Source organism: Cydia splendana, chromosome 14 (genome assembly GCF_910591565.1).
Source record: "Cydia splendana chromosome 14, ilCydSple1.2, whole genome shotgun sequence".
NCBI classification, from domain to species: domain Eukaryota; kingdom Metazoa; phylum Arthropoda; class Insecta; order Lepidoptera; family Tortricidae; genus Cydia; species Cydia splendana.
Genome location: NC_085973.1, coordinates 2,014,627 through 2,034,317, shown reverse-complemented (window position 1 = coordinate 2,034,317; position 19,691 = coordinate 2,014,627). Strand labels below are relative to the sequence as shown.

The 19,691-nt window shown below is 38.6% G+C and overlaps 3 protein-coding genes across 3 annotated transcripts; 2 read left to right on the top strand and 1 right to left on the bottom strand.

Moving 5' to 3' along the window:
* The first annotated feature begins 349 nt into the window (after positions 1–349).
* LOC134797028 (26S proteasome non-ATPase regulatory subunit 1) lies at positions 350–9,371 on the top strand. The gene is made up of 2 exons (XM_063769230.1): positions 350–996; positions 6,699–9,371. Exons 1-2 carry the CDS (start codon positions 477–479, stop codon positions 9,206–9,208), a joined length of 3,030 nt encoding a protein of 1,009 aa, XP_063625300.1. The 5' UTR covers positions 350–476; the 3' UTR covers positions 9,209–9,371.
* A 2,027-nt stretch (positions 9,372–11,398) lies between these two features.
* Positions 11,399–11,824, top strand: LOC134796976 (nuclear nucleic acid-binding protein C1D-like). Its single transcript, XM_063769169.1, has one exon. It carries the CDS (start codon positions 11,399–11,401, stop codon positions 11,822–11,824), a length of 426 nt encoding a protein of 141 aa, XP_063625239.1.
* Positions 11,825–13,599: 1,775 nt separating this feature from the next.
* LOC134797027 (ADP-dependent glucokinase) lies at positions 13,600–18,938 on the bottom strand. The gene is made up of 3 exons (XM_063769229.1): positions 18,418–18,938; positions 17,606–18,051; positions 13,600–14,663 (listed from the first exon to the last, which is right to left on the bottom strand). The coding sequence occupies exons 1-3, from the start codon at positions 18,768–18,770 to the stop codon at positions 13,972–13,974; spliced, it is 1,491 nt and encodes a 496-aa protein (XP_063625299.1). The 5' UTR covers positions 18,771–18,938; the 3' UTR covers positions 13,600–13,971.
* Positions 18,939–19,691: the final 753 nt, after the last annotated feature.

The following is a 19,691-nucleotide window of genomic DNA, read 5'->3' as shown; positions in this document are numbered from 1 at the left end:
TATTTATGACTGATCAATATTTACTATGAGCATTGTAGTGGTTTATTTTAAAAGCCTGGTTTTTGAACGAAGCCTTGTAGATTGTCTATGGAATCCATTGGCAGGTGTTACTACACTGTAAATTTAAAAATCTACCATTATAAATGTGAAAATTGAATACGACCTAAGTTGTGATAAAAATGACGCTAAAAGTTATAATACTATTCATTCATAGGTATATTTTGCTATAAGTGTTTTCTTATTCTTTTAAATCTAAAAAGAATCATGTGAAATATACGATGTTTTGGAATTTGGATATTCTACTATCATAGTTTATTTTTTAGTAGTGTACATACAATACTCTACATTGTTTATGAAACAAGAAATTTGTCAATTCATCCCGACTCGCGTTCTCATTTTTATTACAAAGAAAGTGTTTATTGAAATAAACCCGAGAAATATTAGTTTTAATTAAAGTTAAGTTTTAAAAGAACAAGATGAATATTACGTCCGCCGCGGGGATTATATCCCTGCTCGACGAGCCGATGCCGGAGGTGAAAGAGTTCGCATTGAAAAGATTGGACAACATCGTCGATGAATTTTGGCCCGAGATCTCCGAGTCCATTGAGAAGATCGAGATTCTTCACGAAGATAAAGTGTTTTCTCAGCACCAGCTAGCGGCTTTGGTGGCGAGTAAGGTGTATTATCATTTGGGAGCGTTTGAGGATTCATTGACGTACGCATTAGGCGCTGGAGATTTGTTTGATGTCAATGCACGGAATGAGTATGTGGATACGACGATCGCGAAGGCGATTGATTTTTACACGCAGAAGCGAAAGGTTTTGTTCGTGGATAGTGGAGCGGAGAATATTGACCCTCGGTTGGAGGCCATAGTGAACAGGATGTTCCAACGATGCCTTGACGACGGCCAGTACAGGCAGGCCCTGGGCTTGGCGCTGGAGACGAGGCGGATGGACATCTTCGAGGAGTCTATTATGAAGTCTGATGACATTGCAGGTTTGTTGTTTTTGTTTGTCATTCTAACATGTAGATATCAACTTATATACCTACTTTCAAGAAAGTGATAATGTTTCTGAGTTTTTGGTAAATTATGAACTTGTTTTGAATCTTTTGAAACAATTAAAAAACAGTTTTCAATTTGCTAAAGGCCCAATACAATGGGTTATGCCAAGCCATTGCCAAGGGCGACTGAACACCACAGGCCACGCTATGCCACAATTCCCATACGATTCCTTTGTAGTGTCAAAAAACCAACAACTTCCCATTGTGCACCATGATAGACAACTGACGGCCAGTTGTCCGCTATTGTATACCATTGCCCCCTGTACACAATGGCGTTGGCTTGTCATGGCCCATCCTTGACCATTGTGTACTGGGGCCTTTACAGATAACTTGTTATTTGTATTTGTTTGTATTGTAATCAACACTTGCTGTATATTTACAAACAAGTACATGCTAAACTAAAAATTAAAAAAAAAAAAAGAAATAAAATAAAAATAAAAAATTCAGAAATAATATTGATTGTTACTTACAACTACATCCAGAATAGCACAAACTTTTTAAATAAGTTTGGCTCAAACTCATAACCATGTTCAGGTCTTTCCTGCAGGCACGGTTCCATTTTTATCGACTATCACTATGCGCGTCCCTTTCACACTTACATACTTGTTAGAATGTGACAGGCATGGTGACAAGGGATAAAAACGCAACCGTGCTACGCCGCCTGTACATACCCAAAAGTTAAAGCTTAATTTTCTTTAACCCTTATCCACTTGAAAGGGTACTGTAGTATTTGGAGTTCAGTGAAACGCAGGTTTGGAGGAACACTTATGTTTTATTTTAGTTATTGAGTTTTTACAGCAAGTAGTACTTATCGTTAGGCAAGCTTCCGGCAAAGAGGGTGTGGTCACCCATTTGACATTACATATCATTTTTTTAAAACTACGTTCGGAAACGTCCTATACTGTTACATTTGTTTCGGATACTAATACCACAGATATTACATCTTCCCCTTTCTTTTTTTAAAAATTATACATTCTCTTTCCCCTTTTTTTTTAAAGTAACGCTGCATTACAAATGAAAATACTAAGTCTAAGTTTTAACTACCACTACCAATATGGTTAAAGATTTACACATAGTTGTATTAAAAAAAAATCAGTATGTGCCTCTACTTACATACTAAGTACCTTATGACTAATAATGTGTCTATAATAAGTACCATACACAATATAAGGATCTATGTAGCCCCACACTCAACCAGTAGCAGAGCGCCGGAGGACTACCAATCACCCAGGTCGAACATGATAAGAAGTCCTAGTGTACCTAACATTACTATTATCTATAATATCATAGGACCTCAGTCCATTGTTTTGAACAATTTGGCCTTGTAGCCACTTATTACTCTTACAGTCTTTCTTAAACCAGACTTTCTGGCCAACAACAAAATTATTTTTACTTTTGGTATTAGCATTATAGTTATGTACATTTCTAGATACAGTCTTATGGAACTCACTTTTAATATTAATATTCAGTCTTGGTCTTAAATATGTAGATGTTACAGGTAATTTAGTTTTTATTTTTCTATTCATTAACAATTCAGCTGGTGAAAACTTAGTGCCACAAACAGGAGAAGATCTATATTGTAAAAGCGCTAATCTGTAGTCTGTGTTGTCCACCTGGCATTTAATAAGCAATTTTTTAGCAATTTGTACAGCTCTTTCCGCCATACCATTCGACTGTGGGTACCTAGGGCTGGTATAGGTAAATTTAAATCCCCATATGTTAGCAAAATTTTTACATTCTCGTGAGTCAAAGGGAACATGATCACAGACTATCTCACTCGGTACACCAAATATACAGAAAATATCTATAAGACTACTTATGACAGTCTTGGCACTTTTATTACTTATTGGTTTTACTTCTAGCCATTTAGAAAAATAGTCATATATCACTAGATAGCTTTTATTTTTATATTCCATTATGTCTGTTCCTAACTTTGAGAAAGGTAAGTCTGGGATGTTATGACTTAATAGTGGCTCTTTTGTGTTGTTATTTTGGTAAGTTTGACAAACAAAACACTGTCTTACAAAATTATCTAGATGTTCATCTATTTTGGGCCAATAATACATACTTCTAGCTAGATTTTTCATTTTAGTCATACCAAGATGGCCTTCATGCAATTTTTCCATTATGTGTGTCCGTAAAGATTTAGGTATTAATAATCTATGATTCATAAACAACAAATTATCATCAACAGTAATATCACTTTTGAATTTAAAATAATATTGCATGTTATCAGGAATATGTTTTTTATCTGGCCATCCATTTTTAGTAAATTCTTTAAGATTTGACAATTCCGTATCTTTATTAGTTTCAGAAATTAATTCTTTTTTAAATTCATTAGTGCACTGCAAGTTATTTGCTAGGCCAACACAGTGAATGACATCATACATGTCTGGTTCATCAGTTTCATTACCGGTCATGAAAGCACGTGACAGTAGGTCAGCAATATACATAAATTTACCTTTAAGGTACTGAAATTCAATGTCATATTTGAGTAATTTTAATTTTAATCTTTGAAGTCTGGGCGATGGAACCTCATGTATAGATTTTTTAAGTAAGGTTTCCAGTGGCTTGTGATCATTAAGAACAATGCACTTTTGCCCATAAATATAGTAATGGAATTTCCTGGTTGACCAGACAACACTTAAAAGCTCTTTTTCTATTTGTGAGAAATTCCTCTCCGATGCTGTCAAACTCCTCGATGCAAAACAAACAGGTTTTCCATTTTGAAGTAAACAACAACCAAGGCCATCCTTTGAGGCATCACATTGTATAACCACCGGTTGTTTTACATCAAAGTTTTGCAGAACAGGTGCCTCGGTGACATGCAATTTTATTTTATTAAACGAATTTTCATGTACATCTGTCCATAACCAATCTACATTTTTCTTAAGAAGTAATTGGAGTGGTGATGCAATTTTAGCTAGGTTAGGAACGAATTTCCTTAGGTAATTTACCATTCCTAGAAACACTTGTAGCTCTTTTTTATTACTGGGACTTTTAATACTATTAATGGCTTTTATTCTTTCGGGGTCAATTTTCATACCTTCATGAGAGAAAATGTGACCAAAATATTTTACTTCATTCATTTTATATTGAAATTTATTTTTATTGAATCTCACATTATGTTTTTTAGCTCTTTCAAACACCTTTGTTAAAATTGCATCATGCTCCGCTTCACTGTCAGCACATATTAATAAATCATCACAATAAATTATTACTCCCGGAATGTCCCCAAATGCCCTTTCATTATATTTCTGAAAAATTTCAGGTGCTACAGACAACCCAAAGGGCAACCGATTAAATTTGTAGCAGCCAAACGGGCTATTAAAAGTACAAAGATCACTGGATTTTTCATCTAATTTTATGTTATAAAATCCTTCTGATAGATCAAGCACTGAAAAATATTTTTTATTTGACAGTCTGGGGACAATCTCCTCAAGAGTAGGTATTAAATAGTATTCCCTGACTAGCACACTATTAAGATCTTTAGGATCTAGACATATTCTCAGTGATTTGTCTTTTTTTTCTATAATCACAAGATTACTCACAAAATTCTTAGGATGTTCGACCTTGGTGATGATCTGTCGTTCTTCCAACGATCTTAGTTTCTCCGCAAGCCGGGGTTTGATTGCGTTAGGCACCCGACGCGGCGGCCGCACCACAGGTTCTGCATCCGGTTGAGTGTGGAGCACCAAAGGTTCATTAAACTCTCCAACACCCTGAAACAGTTTACCATATTTTTTAAAAATTGAATTTTTATCCCATTGAGACTTATCAATTGTGTTTATATTTTTATTTGGAATGAAGTTTAGCTTGAACAGGGAACACAGGCCTAAAATAGCTTTTACATTTTGTTTTACTATTATAAACTGTGTACTATACTGAACATCATTAAGTGTCAGTGTTAATGTAATTTTTCCTTCAGGAACAATGCGTGATCCTCCAAAAGCCACTAAAATACTTCTTGTCTCAGACAGTTTTATATTATTTTCATCATCGACAACTTTTTTAAGATCTTCTAATGACAAAATATTTGCCTGTGCCCCTGTGTCACACTTAAAATTAATTACAGACTTGTTATTGACTTTTAAAGACTCTGTCCACTCACAATTACATTCGTTACTTGAGTGACATACCCGAACTAGTCAGATCATTTCCTCATTTTCCTGCTCAAAACACTCAATCTGATTGATTAATTTACACCCAACTTTAAAATGATTGTACCTGTTACAATTTTCACATCGCTGGCCATAGGCCGGGCACGCCCGAGGGCCATGCTCTGTGTTACATTTTTTACATTTATATTTTTTATTATTAAGAGAGCTTAGGTTATACTTAGCTTGAGTATTTGGTGGTGACTGAGATGGCTTAGAGTGCTGCGCTGATGAACGCCTTTGTACTGCATCCTACCGACTGCGCCATGTAGTATTTGGAGTTCAGTGAAACGCAGGTTTGGAGGAACACTTATGTTTTATTTTAGTTATTGAGTTTTTACAGCAAGTAGTACTTATCGTTAGGCAAGCTTCCGGCAAAGAGGGTGTGGTCACCCATTTGACATTACATATCATTTTTTTAAAACTACGTTCGGAAACGTCCTATACTGTTACATTTGTTTCGGATACTAATACCACAGATATTACAGGTACTCCTTTTATTATTATTTTGTATGTCTTTCCCATCACGGAACAATGGTGTTCCGGACCTTTGGGAGGCGTGCGCGGAGCCGAAGCCAACACGTAGAGGCCCTTTTGACACTTTAATGAAATGTAAGGGGTACACCGAGCGGAGGCTGCCCTTGCCAGTGTCATGGGACGCACGCAGAGGCAGCACCCGCCAGGGTGTAAGGACTATTGAGAGTTGATGGAATCTAAAATGAACTAGGTTATTGGGTGAAAGCGATGGACTAAGAACTGAGCTATGGGGTAAAAAACCGGACGCCTGCCTAATAAAACGGTATGCAATTTTATTTCCGGCAGACGGTGACTCGCCCTCACAAGATGGGCCCCCACAAAAAGCGACATCTAGGATGGCTTAAGGGCAACACCGGTGTGAGCGGCTCAGGGGTGTCGAGAGGTGTGCGCCGCTTTCTACCCAGTGGCTGTTAACAGCCACTGTGCCAACTCGCGTCTTATGCATATTTCACTTCCACCCCTGGAGCTTATAGCTCTAACGACTCCACTCTGGCCGGCCGGCTAAGGCAAGCCAGAGGCAGAGAATCCCTTATTATTATTATTATTATTTCGTTTTAGACAGGCAGCTGATGCTGGTGCGTCTAAATCATAGTTCACTTAGCACGATTTCACTGATGATTTTTTCTTTTTTTGGATAAGTATGATAAAATCATTACCTACGTGCCGACAAGCTGTTAACTATTGGGCACAGGAGAGAAAACTTGTGTGTTCATCGGAACTGTGCAGTTTTCTCGCCTGTGGGCAAAAGTTAACAGATTGTGGGGACAGACTATATGTGCGCCTGATTTTGTCAAAATATAAACAAATATCCAAACATAGGTATAAACTTTCGCATTTATAATATTGAGTAGAATTAGAATACTTTTTAATATATATACCCAAGAGAACTGCTAAATTGTATACCTATTATATTTAATATCACCTCTCTTTCTTTATTTTCAGGCATGCTCCAATATGCTTTCCAAGTGGCAATGAGCCTCCTTCAAAACAAAGGTTTCCGCAGCACAGTTCTCCGCTCCCTCGTCGGTCTCTACCGTGGCCTCAACATCCCTGACTATGTCAACATGTGTCAATGCCTTATATTCCTTGAAGATCCTCTCTCTGTAGCTGAAATTCTAGATAAATTGACACATGGTCCTACAGAGTCAGTTCTCATGGCATATCAAATAGGTTTTGATTTGTATGATTCAGCAACACAACAGTTCCTAGGTAGGGTCTTACAGGCTTTAAGATGTACTGCTCCTATACCTAGCGCTCTTGGAGGTAAGCCCCAGCCACAAGGAGGACCTTTCCCCGAGACTTCAACAGCTATGGAAGTTGACACACCAGCAGAGGAGTCTAAAAAACCAGTTAGGGACATTGAAAGTTTGAACGATGAGGAAAAGGAACATCAAAGGAGGGTAGAAAAACTCATTTCTATTCTCGGAGGTGATGTTTCCATTGGTTTACAGTTACAGTTCTTAATCAGATCTAATCATGCTGATATGCTCATATTGAAGAACACAAAAGATGCTATCAGAGTCTCTATTTGCCACACTGCCACAGTTATCGCTAATGCTTTCATGCATGCTGGTACAACTAGTGATCAGTTCCTAAGGGATAATCTCGAATGGTTAGCAAGAGCTACAAACTGGGCCAAATTAACGGTCACAGCCTCTCTCGGAGTCATCCACAGGGGACATGAAGGGGAATCCTTAGCCCTCATGCAGTCTTACCTTCCTAAAGAAGCCGGGCCTTCTTCTGGGTATTCTGAAGGTGGTGGCTTGTATGCCCTCGGTCTGATCCACGCTAATCACGGCGCGAACATCATTGACTATCTTTTAACGCAATTAAAAGATGCGCAGAATGAAATGGTGCGTCATGGTGGATGCCTCGGGTTAGGTTTAGCCGCGATGGGAAGCCATAGGCAGGATGTCTATGAGCAATTGAAGTTCAATCTGTATCAAGATGATGCTGTGACAGGCGAAGCTGCAGGTATCGCCATGGGTATGGTCATGCTTGGGTCAAGGAATGCTGCAGCTATTGAGGATATGGTGGCATATGCTCAGGAAACTCAGCATGAGAAGATTCTACGCGGTTTGGCAGTCGGAATCTCCTTCACCATGTACGGAAGACTTGAAGAGGCCGATGCTCTAGTACAGCAGCTGTTAAGAGACAAGGATCCGCTGCTCCGCCGCGCCGGGTGCTACACAATCGCGACCGCCTACTGCGGTACTGGTAACAACGATTCCATCAGGACTCTCCTCCACGTGGCCGTGTCTGACGTAAACGATGATGTCCGCCGCGCCGCCGTCACAGCCCTAGGCTTCTTACTCTTCAGGACTCCTGAACAATGCCCCTCGGTTGTTTCACTCTTAGCCGAGTCTTACAACCCTCACGTTCGTTACGGAGCGGCTATGGCGCTCGGTATCGCCTGCGCCGGCACCGGCAATCGCGAGGCCATCGGCCTCCTCGAACCGATGGTCAAATTCGATCCCGTAAACTTCGTTCGACAGGGCGCTCTCATAGCGTCCGCTATGATCCTCATCCAACAAACCGAAGCCCTCTGCCCAAAGGTTACCTACTTCAGGCAACTCTACGCGCAAGTCATCTCGAACAAGCATGAAGACGTCATGGCTAAATTTGGCGCTATCCTCGCCCAGGGCATCATCGACGCCGGAGGCCGAAACATGACCGTTTCCCTCCAGAACAGAACGGGCCACATGAACATGCTCGCTGTAGTCGGAATGTTGGTGTTCACGCAATATTGGTATTGGTTCCCGCTCGCCCACTGTCTGTCCTTAGCTTTCACGCCTACTTGCCTGATTGCACTGAATTCTGATCTAAAAATGCCGCAGATGGACATCAAATCTAACTCGAAACCTTCTCTATACGCATACCCAGCGCCGTTAGAAGAAAAGAAACGCGAGGAGCGCGAACGCGTGACTACTGCCGTTCTTAGTATTGCTGCGGCCCGCGCCAGGCGCCGGGCGCACGGCGGAGACACCGCTAGCGCCTCAAGCAGTGGAACATCCACCTTAAAAATGGAAGTCGACGAGGAAGAAAAAAAGTCTTCTTCAAAGTCCCCAAACCCGAACATAACTGTCCATGTTGTCAAGAACGAGAAGGATTCCGCCTCTACTTCGAAGGAATCCGCCTCTACTTCGAAGGAATCCAAGAAGGACGAAAAAGAAGAAGACAAGGAGACCAAGGAGAAGAAAGAACCGGAACCGACCTTCGAGATCCTAAACAACCCCGCCAGGATCATGCGGCAGCAACTCAAGAATATTACCATAGTTGAGGGCTCCGGATTCACCCCACTGAAGGATATAACGATTGGTGGCATTGTCATGCTGAACCATTCCGGAGACGGAGAACAAGTCCTGGTAGAACCGGTAGCCGCCTTCGGCCCCAAGACGGAGGAGGAAAAAGAACCTGAACCCCCAGAACCTTTCGAGTACTTGGACGACTGATATACTCTCTTCGATTAATGTTCTACAATTAGTAAATAGGACTATTATGAATCACTGTGAAATGTATTGAAAAGTTATGATACTAATATAGAATTGTGCAAGTAATTACACTTTTAATAACTAAAATTATTGTGATTCCGTGAATTAAAAATTATAACTTTGACCGTTTGTTTCTTTTATCCCCATGATATGCGCAGTGTAGGTACGATCAGCAAAAGTAACTAAGGAACCGAGGTATTTAAATCTGAACTTCAAGTCGTCCAGGAGATCTACCGCAAACACCAAAGTTCGCAAATTGCGGACATCTTTCTCTTTTACTCCTATTAAGGCGTAGTTAGACTGACAAAGAAAGATGCCCGTAATTTCCGAACTTCGGTGTTCGCGGTAAGCCCTCTGTATTTTATGCCCCATAGAAGGTAGGATCCTATAGAAGTGGTACACGCGTGCCTCCGTGAGGGACAAAACATACGCAATGCGACACTATGATTGGTCGAATTTATTTGTTGCCCACCATAATCCATACTATAATAAATTTACGGTGGGGAACAAATAAAATGTGAGACTATGACAAGGACAAACAATAATAGCTCTTTCGCTGCTACTCCTACTGAAAGATACATAAGACTATCCTGTTCGGTCACTTCCCCCCCCCACCGCTCATGACATATCCAGTTATATACTAGATTCATGTTATGCCCCGTATTTGTTAAGGCCGTAACACACTATCGCACCGCACTGAGGTCATTGTGCGACGCACCGATAAGTAAGAGCGAGAAAGAGATATCGCTTTCTCGCTCTTACTTATGGGTGCGTCGCACAATGACCTTGGTGCGGTGCGATAGTGTGTTACCACTATTACGTACGGACAGAGAGGATAGAGTGTATATATGTCGCAGTCAAAAGTGTGAACATAGTGTGAAGTTGTGAACTGGTCAAAAGAACTTTTAACCGACAAAAACAGGCAAACAGTCAGGCAGGCAGTTTGTGCTGTACTCTGTAGGTATAACGCATAAAGTACTTACTTATAAAAATAATTGAGAGCGCACTATTCGCCAACAAACTGTCTACAGTTTGGCGAAACTTTTGTATACCTAAACATAAGTATATTTTTTGAAATAAATAAATTAAATAAAAAAACTGCTTTTGACTGAGCATGTTGGTCAAAAGTAGTTTTACCTGAAAATCATTGGTTAATATACTGGGTCAAGCAGATCTTGTCAGTAGAAAAAGGCGGCAAATTTGAAAAATGTAAGCGCGAAAGCATATCCTCCCATAGAAAAATTGAATTTTGCGCCTTTTTCTACTGACAAGATTTGCTTGACCATCTATAGTAATTGTGACTGTTACTATCAGTCAAAAGTACTCGCAGAAATAGGTAGGTTAGGGTTATTTTTTTTTGCTACGCCCTAAAAACGAAACTGCTGCCAGAAATAGGTATGATTTTCAAGTAAAACTACTTTTGACCAACATGCTCAGTCAAAAGCAGTTTTGCCTGTTTTTGTCGGTTAAAAGTTCTTTTGACCAGTTCACACTTTTGACTGCAACATATATAAATTATTATATCTTTGGTACGGAGCTTACAGTGGCCTATTTTATAAAGCTACAAGTTACAATTTACAAGCGGAAGTCTCTTTCAAACCCTATGTGTTAGAACGAGACTTCCGCTTGTAAATTGTAACTTGTAGCTTTATAAAATAGGCCACAGGTCTTTTTACCCGCAGTCGAAAAGCTGCTTTTTTTGATTTGTATAAAACTGCTTTTCGACTGCGAGTTTGCTCGCGTCCAAAAAAACCGTGGTAGAGTTAGACCATGAAAAGTATGCAGCGATTTTGATAGCCCACGCAGTGTAAGTGTTATTTTAAACATCAAACTTCTATGAAATTATGACGTATAAATAACACTTGTACTGCGTGAGCTGTCAAAATCGCTGTAGACTTTTCTTGGTCTAACTCTATCAAATTGGTATGAGATACAAGAGCTTTTTATTTGTCTCGAACAGTATCTTTTATTTGACACATATGCTTATCTGTCATTACTGTCATGTCAATTGTCATTTCATACATGGCGGTCTATGGGTCTATCGTTGGGTCAGGGTCGTAGGTTATAAATAAAACGTGGGGCGATTATTTCTAATCAAAGCCGATTACCTACACGTATTAAAGGATAATCTGTCTGCAGTCAATAATCACAATGAATTGGGATCTGAACTACGGAGAGTTATCGAAGGATAAAGACTTCGTTAACAACTGCGAAGACCTCAAGCAAAATTTGATAGAAGTGCAAGAAGTTCTGGATCAACTGTTGCCGCTAAAAGAACATTATGACAAGCTGACCTTGCCTGCACAGATCGAGCTAGACTTATTCCTTGCGTTCACACTGAATTCTCTTCATTGGATTCATTTGAGAATACAAGGCGTCGATCCAACGAAACACCCAATCAGAGACGAACTACAAAGAATTAAAGCTACAATGGTTAAATGGCAGGAAGTAAAAGATCGAGATAAACGGCCAACTGTGGACATTGAAGCGGCTAAGAGGTTTGTTAGGAGCGGTCTCTACGACCCTTACAGAGCGACAGGGCAGCCACTAAATAAAAAGATAAAATTCGATGATTAAATTTTGTCAGTTGTAAGTAGGCACCTAATATGTAAGACTGAGTGTTGATTATTGATTTATAAGTCTAGTTATAAGTTTCTGATGAGAATGGTTATTTAATTTTTAATTATAGGAAATGTACTTTAATGCCATATTAAAAATAAACTCATCAACCAATTTTACTGTATTGCTTTGCGTTTGTTTTTTGTTATAATTATGGCATTAAGTTTTGTGGTATACATGAGAGAGATGGCTTGTAGTTATAACCAAGATAGGTTTTGAATACTGACCATCTATCTGTAACTTTGTAAGTTTTTGTGAATATGAATGCTATTCAAGTTGAATGTAAGGCAGTTCATAGTAGGGCTCGCGGAGCCGAACGCAAATCCGGAGCCGAACGCACTACACGGACACGGACTTTGACGGGTTGGTGTAATTCAGACGCTTAGCACTGCCGGGGCTAAGAACACGGACGCACGGGTTGGCGTGTAGCACAGATATTGGGAGCCCTAGTTCATAGTGTGCTCATGCTGATATGGTTTTTGCACAATGCACCAGGCCCTTGTGCTATGTATGTCTATATAAATATACAACTCATACTGCAGAATCTACATTGAAACCACATTGGTATGATAACTGCCTTATATATAGTAGGTGAACCAAAAATAGTGTTTCATTTCATAATAATATGTAATGAAGGATGAATACCTTCTCAATTGATGACATTAATGAAGTTCTATGACAAATATTGTAATATTTTTGTTTATAGTTTCTTAATTATAGTATTTATGAATGTAATTTTATATTATATTAGTAGCCCATATACTGTTATCATAATCTACTGTACATAATTATCACAATACTGTTATTGTTTGACATGTGTATAATCACTAGGTAAATGTGTTGTTTTTATTAGTAAAAAGAAACACTATCAATTGTCAATAAAAAATATTTCTTTTGCTTAAAAATAAACACAAATTTTATTGTCTTGTCTTAGAGTTGTCAAAACGAGTTTTATATGGTAGATCAAAAGACGGATGGGATTGTGGGTTCTAATAAAAATAAGACTAGATCTGATGATAATATAAAAAGTCACTCAGTGGCTTCTCAAACTCCATTTACTCTGTGTAATATATACCTGTAGGTATCAGTCATAAGATAAGGTGTAGTGTTGATATTGGATTCATACAAAATTGTTAACAGACCACCTACTTTACTGTTAAGACTCAGCTGTTTTAGCTTAAATATGCATATCTATTTGTTCACATCAGGAGTCTCCAACCTTTGGAAAATACAGCTAAGTAAGAAACAACATTGCATTCTCTCTAAGAAGTATTATAAATTTGAAATATGTAGATGTCATTTGTATGAAAGAAAAAGTGCCTAAGGGCTCCAGAGTCTAGCAGGCAGATGCCTCCGAGTGGACACCTGAGTCACAACGCTAGTTCAAGTTCAATCCTAGTCTGTGGGCACTGGAGGCCTTGGTCACTTTTTCACTTAGAGGATGCCTTGTCTGTAATTTTCGGTACAAAACAGTCTGCCGATTTTTGCGGGGGAGGGTAACGTAAAAATAGCCATGTCAGATAAACGCAGTCCACACGATGTGTATGACAATTGGCCGCCTATTTCGTCAGAATGCCTGTTAATGGCTACTCCGTTTGGTTATATCCTCTAAGCTTTTTCAATATCCAAGTAATATCAAGTATTACTTTACTACTACCATCATTGTCATGTACAATTTCTTTTCAACATGATGTTCACCATTTTAGTTTTAAATCCTAATGCAATAAAACATGTTTTTATAGTGTAAGAATGTTTTTATTCAAACAACATTTATATCAGATCAAAAAGTATTTCATATTATAGGAATGTTTCATGACAAGCAATGGCTAAAATAATAATAATAAATATGATCAAGAATGTTCAGTTTCCTAATAATACCCTTAACACCTTCAAGCAAATATAAATCATTAAATTAAATTAAAAATAAATACAACATTAAGTATGTACTCCTTGAATAGAAGACAAGTCATTTTGATCAATGTTTGATGTCAATATTACAAGTCTAATGGCACATAATAACAACCAACTTATTAAAAATGTAAGGTCACATGATGTCCCTGTTTAAATATTTAAGTAAAACATAAATAAAGCAAAAACTCAACAATTCACTTCTCTATCTGAAGTACTAATCCAGCGGCTGATATGTTATCTCCCGCGCCGGCGGTCAATTGCGCTTCTGTGCATATCAGCACGGGTGCTACACATATCTCAACTCTGTCACCCTCAAGTGTCTCCTCCCAACATGCCACTGGATTTGTCGGTTCTATTACCACCCTGCTGTTATTATCGTTAGCTGTGCTCGTTGCAAAACTATCATCGAGCAACAACTTTGATTTCTCTAGCAAGATATTTTGAGCGTCACACACGTATCTATGTGCGGTTAGGGACGCCTTTGCTGTGGCAGCGGCGGTCCTCTTCCAAGAGGAATCTTTCACTGTCAAGATGGCCTGATAGGCTAAAGTGTGTACATGAATTCGTGTCAGTTTTCTGTCGCTATTGTGTTCTTGATTTTTCTGCCGAATCATTTGGAATGTTTTTCTCATTTGGTCCAACGCTGTGGCTACTCTTGGATTTGAGTCAGCTGCATAACTGACATTTCCGTATAGAAGTAAGTTATGTATATTGGTCAGTTCTTGTTCATTCATGCCCATGGAATCCACGTAAGGTAGGACTTTCGACTTGAGGTGAAGAAGCAGTTCAAGGTCGACGTAACTTGCCATTTCGAAATGGATCAGTGTTTGGTCGGGCTGTGACAGGATTTGTTTTTTGACTAGTTCCAGTCTATCAGCCCTGAGATCTGTGAAATATAAAAGAATATATGAGTCATTCTGTGAAAAACAAGAGTCGTCCAGCTTAAAAACAAGAGTAGAACATAGGTATTCATTTTATAGATAATAATCCTTGTTAGAAAATAGGTACGAGCCGAGGTTTGAACACGCGACCACCGGATTTAAACTCGCACGCAACCGCTAGGCCACCAGCGCTTTTTCATTCAGCAAATTGGAAATAACAAAAATATGTCTAATCAAAAAAGATTTCATCATGTTCATCGTCATCAACTGCCTATAAACTAGCCTATAACCGCCAGGTGCAACTAAAGTGGAAATGGGCTGGCCATTTGTCCAGATATTTGGATGGAAGGTGGACCTTAAGGGTTTATATTGTTATGTGTTGACGATTCTTATTGGGAGATATTATTTGTATTTTGTTTGTGAATTTATATTTTGGATTTGTAAGTATTTACACCTACCTACTTACTTTTATTCTAATTGTGTTGACAATCCTTATTGGAGCTATAATATTATTTCATTATTATTTTTATTTTATTTTACTTTGACGATCATGATAGAAATTCTTATATTTTTGATATCAATTCAAACTTATTATGTAATTGTCTTTCATGAAATAAATCATCTAATCTAATCTAATCTAACAGAATGGTCAGGTCCAAGGGGCAAAACCTCAAAAACGATGGGCACACGACATCATACAACTAGCTGGTAAGAACTGGATGGAAACAGCAAAAAACAGAGAGAAATGGAAGGGTAACGAGGAGGCTTTCACCCAGCAGGGATCAGTGCAATCAAAAATGCAACCAATCTAACATAAAATAAGATTAAGTAACAGTTTGAATGGAGAGATGGTGCAAAACGGTTACGGATTGGTACCCCAGAGATGGCAAGAGAAGTAGAGGTCACCAACAGACAAGATGGGAAGAAGACCTAAAACTCGCGGTTGGACATAGTGATGTCTCCAGTGGGAGAAGGGTTGCACGTGACAGGTCCCAATGGAAAATGTTAGAGGAGGCCTATGCCAAGAGGCAAACTAAGCTTCGAGACAGATTATAATAAACAAGAACATGTTTAGTACTCACACAAAACAGAGAAGTCAGAATAAAAAGGCTTATCATTATCAAACTACACAACGGGACTTAATCGCGTATTTAAGTTTTAAGATTTACCTCCGACGTTTCGAGGACGGCGTTGTCCCCGTGGTCTAGGAGAAGAATCTTAAAACTTAAATACGCGATTAAGTCCCGTTGTGTAGTTTGATAATGTTTAATAATCGTGAAAGTTTAAATCAGAGGCTTATCATTGTCATCAACAGTTTGAATACACTTCTGAATTGTAAATATTAAAATGTAAAGCACTGAGTAAATAAAGCTACAATAAAACCGCCAGGCGGGCGCTACACTCGCATACAGACAAAAGGCGTCATCATTTAAATAAAAATATCTGAATTGTGAATGTGTCAAGCCTTGACAAAAGACTCAGCAGTTGTTTGTTAACATCTTGTTTACTCAGATGAATTGAAATTGTAACAGATTATATGATAACCACAGAGATAAAAAAATTAAATATAAGAAATACACGACATGTAGACTGAAAAATAAATATTTGCCCTGAACACAAATTTTGGAGAATGCTGATCACTAATATATGTTTGCCTTATAATTAGCAAAATTAAAACCTAAGCATATGTAAGTACGGCCACAGATTAATAAATAGTTACTACGTAACAGATACCTCATTCCCAAACAAAAGCAAAAATACCTACGCTATAATAGCCTACAGAACCTTAATAATAATACCTGCTGCTCAGGACAAGAAGAAATGTACCATAATTACGCGCACAAAGAGTCGAGACTGTGTTGCCCGCCGTTCGAGTCACGTGCTAACGCGTCATCGTAAGAATGCGCTAGGGTTGTAGCTACCCTACCTATGATGATTAATGTAATAAAACGAATGTTGCGAATCAATTATGTTTTAGTTTTAATATAATGATTTATAATTTTTTCACTTCTCGGAATTCTCTGTTATTAAAATTTTATAAGTAGTTGAAAATATCCTAAATCGCGTAAATAATTTTAATAAATATTCAGGAGTAAAGCAACGGACAATCAACGGTTTTTAAAAGTTGTAATACGGTGCTACCAGGCCGATTAATTATTACGTCGTCAAAATTATTTAAAAATACTTTTTCCAACCCTTCAATATAATTATTAAACTTTCAGGTGGGACCTTTAGCCCGCCATAAAAAGATGAATTTTTATTATAGGCTTTTTCCTTTGTTTTTTTGACTTTTTCACCCATCTACTGCACAATAATTACGTGGTTTCGGCATTTCGAAGCATAAGCGCGGGAAACGCGCGGTGCAATGCGGTGCGAGCGCTGAGGCGGGCGTTCGGCGGCCCTCTGTCGGTTGTATCGTCGACGATACGCCGAGCGGTAGGCATATAGCGCGTGGCCTTGAGCGTGTGACGGAGGCCTGGTACGGCCCACACTGTTAACTGTCCATCAGTGGACCTTATGCCTTAAGTAATAAGGTCCACCAATGTACAGTTAACACTGTTGCTGTTTGTACCTACACCTTAATAAATAATAATAAAATAAAATAAAAAGCCTTTTATTTCCTTTCATTATACATAAAATTTGTTAATTTAATTTGTAGGAACCCGTTAGGTGAAGGCCTCTTCCAAAGACGTCTATTTTTCACGGTCTTGTGCTATTCTTTTCCAATTTGGACCAGCCATTCTTTACCAGCCATTCTTTTCATGTCTTCTTCCCAGCGCATGTTTGGTTTGCCTTTTCGGCGCTACCTAACCTACACCTTATTCTGTCAATAATTATTTCACATCTTTATTACTAGAATGGCCGTATCGCTTGTAAGAGTTGTAAGTTTATGGACAATGTGTGTTGGTTTTACATGTATTTACAAAATTAAATGTGCAGTACCTACCTTGAGTGTCAGTTTTCTTAAAAGGAAAGTTATCCATCATCTGAAGCCCACTAATAACCAGCAAGTCAGGTGTGAACTGCGGCAGATGCTCAGCAAACTTCTCCAGCGAGCTCAACAGAGGATTATTCTCATCATTATGGAGAATGTACCGATTAGCCCTGGGCGCTTTGAGTTCCCCAAACTTTTCATCAGCCTTATACTCAAGAATCATGTGTATATCATCTCTGACTTCCTCATTTTCTTCGGCACCTACTATTTTTATTTCTTTTGGAATGTATGATTTGAGTTTAGAGCTCATCTTGCCGGCAAGGAGTACCTCCCAGCCTTCTGTGTGGAATCGCTTTGCCATGAGTGGAGCATTGCCACCGATAGACCATCTTGAGTCAGAAAGCTTTAAGGCTTTTTCAACCAGGTTGTCGTAGAGCTTGCTGTTGGAGACAAATCGCCTGAAAAATAAAGGTTTATTATTAAAACAGGTTTTGACATGTTAGATATACAAGGAAAATTTATTGATTATATTGTGAATTGTGTTTTATACCTAAAAACTGTCTGAAAGTGTTTGCTTTTTAGGAATAGGACCACTTCATCCACGTAATTTATTTCATGAACAATTAATGAGCATTTGAATTGAATTAAAAGGTAGTAGGCAAATTGAAATAGATGGTAAAAACAACTACTTATTTATGAAGTAACAAAGTTAACTTTTCTGTAATAGGTATGACACAAATCAATGAATATAGTAGAAGAGCACGCGGTGCATATTATGTTAATTGCACGAAGGTCGTATTAAAAATTCATGATATTCAACTTACTCGGCCGCCGCACCGTGTTTGAAGAAATAAGCGAAACTTTTCAGCAACTCATCGTTATTTCTGATCTCACTGTGGTGTTCCGGCTCCCCGTTCAGTTCTCTGTGGTCCAAGAGCAGGGTGGCATTCACAAACAAGTCGTGGCATGCCCCGTAACCGAGCGCAACCCTCGGCTGAAAACTCCCAAGCCCCACTCTGTTCTGGCTTTCAAGTGTCAACAACTGTTCCCTCATCGGGTGCAGCCGGTCGTCGCCCATATCGTTCTTACGGTAATACATAGCATATAGCACAATACAGAAGGACACAACAGACCCCAACTTGATCGGCGTACCAGCCATTTTCATGTACAAATACATGCACGTTTCAATTTATACTGGAATGTATGAGTGATTAATTTAATGATCCACGTCACCTCATTTTATGGCCAAGTGTTTAATATTTTATTAGTTTGGTGATAAGGAATTAGACGACCTATTTCAAATATCGGTCGAGTGGCGTACCACCTTGGCAAAAGTTATGTTGACACTGACATTACTGACAATACTGACATATGACATTACTTCTCATCGTTGGAAGCTACGTTTCGTTTTCTTCAAAATTTGTTTTAGAAGTTAGAAAGTGATTAATCACGTTGGGGATTTAATTTTATGTTGTTTAAGTTCTCTTAAGAGTCTTAGGTATTTATAGATATGTAACCTTTAAAAAGGCCAAGAGCAAGAGTAGTTTAATATAAAGTCTGTCAAACAACTTTGTCAGTAGAAAAAGGCGCGAAATGCAATTTTTCTATGGGATGATAACCCTTCGCGCCTACATTTTTTTAATTTGCCGCTATTTTCTACTGACGGAAATAAAATAAGGGCATTTATTTGTATGTGTGTGTTCATCAGATATTTTTTCCTGAGTAATGGATGTATGTCCCACGATATCGCTCCTTGAGAAACATAACGTCATTATCCAAAAAATGGGGTTTTTGAGTTAATAACGCCATCTAGCTCATATGATCGTAACGCACGCAATACGAAGACACATATCGCCCTAGCTCTATTAGAACCGCCAGAGGGCGCTAATGTCGTTATGACGAATAGAGGGAATAGGTGCCTGCCTTATAGGAACAATGTCATTAAAGGGAAGAAAGTTGTATTTTTTTACTTAGTGACGGTTTTCTATGAGATTCAATGTACGTACGTAAATTTTCATAAGAAATAGTGTATCTATACGTACTATGTCACTTTGAACTTATAATATGGTATCAAAATCAAAACTCAATTTAAAGCAAT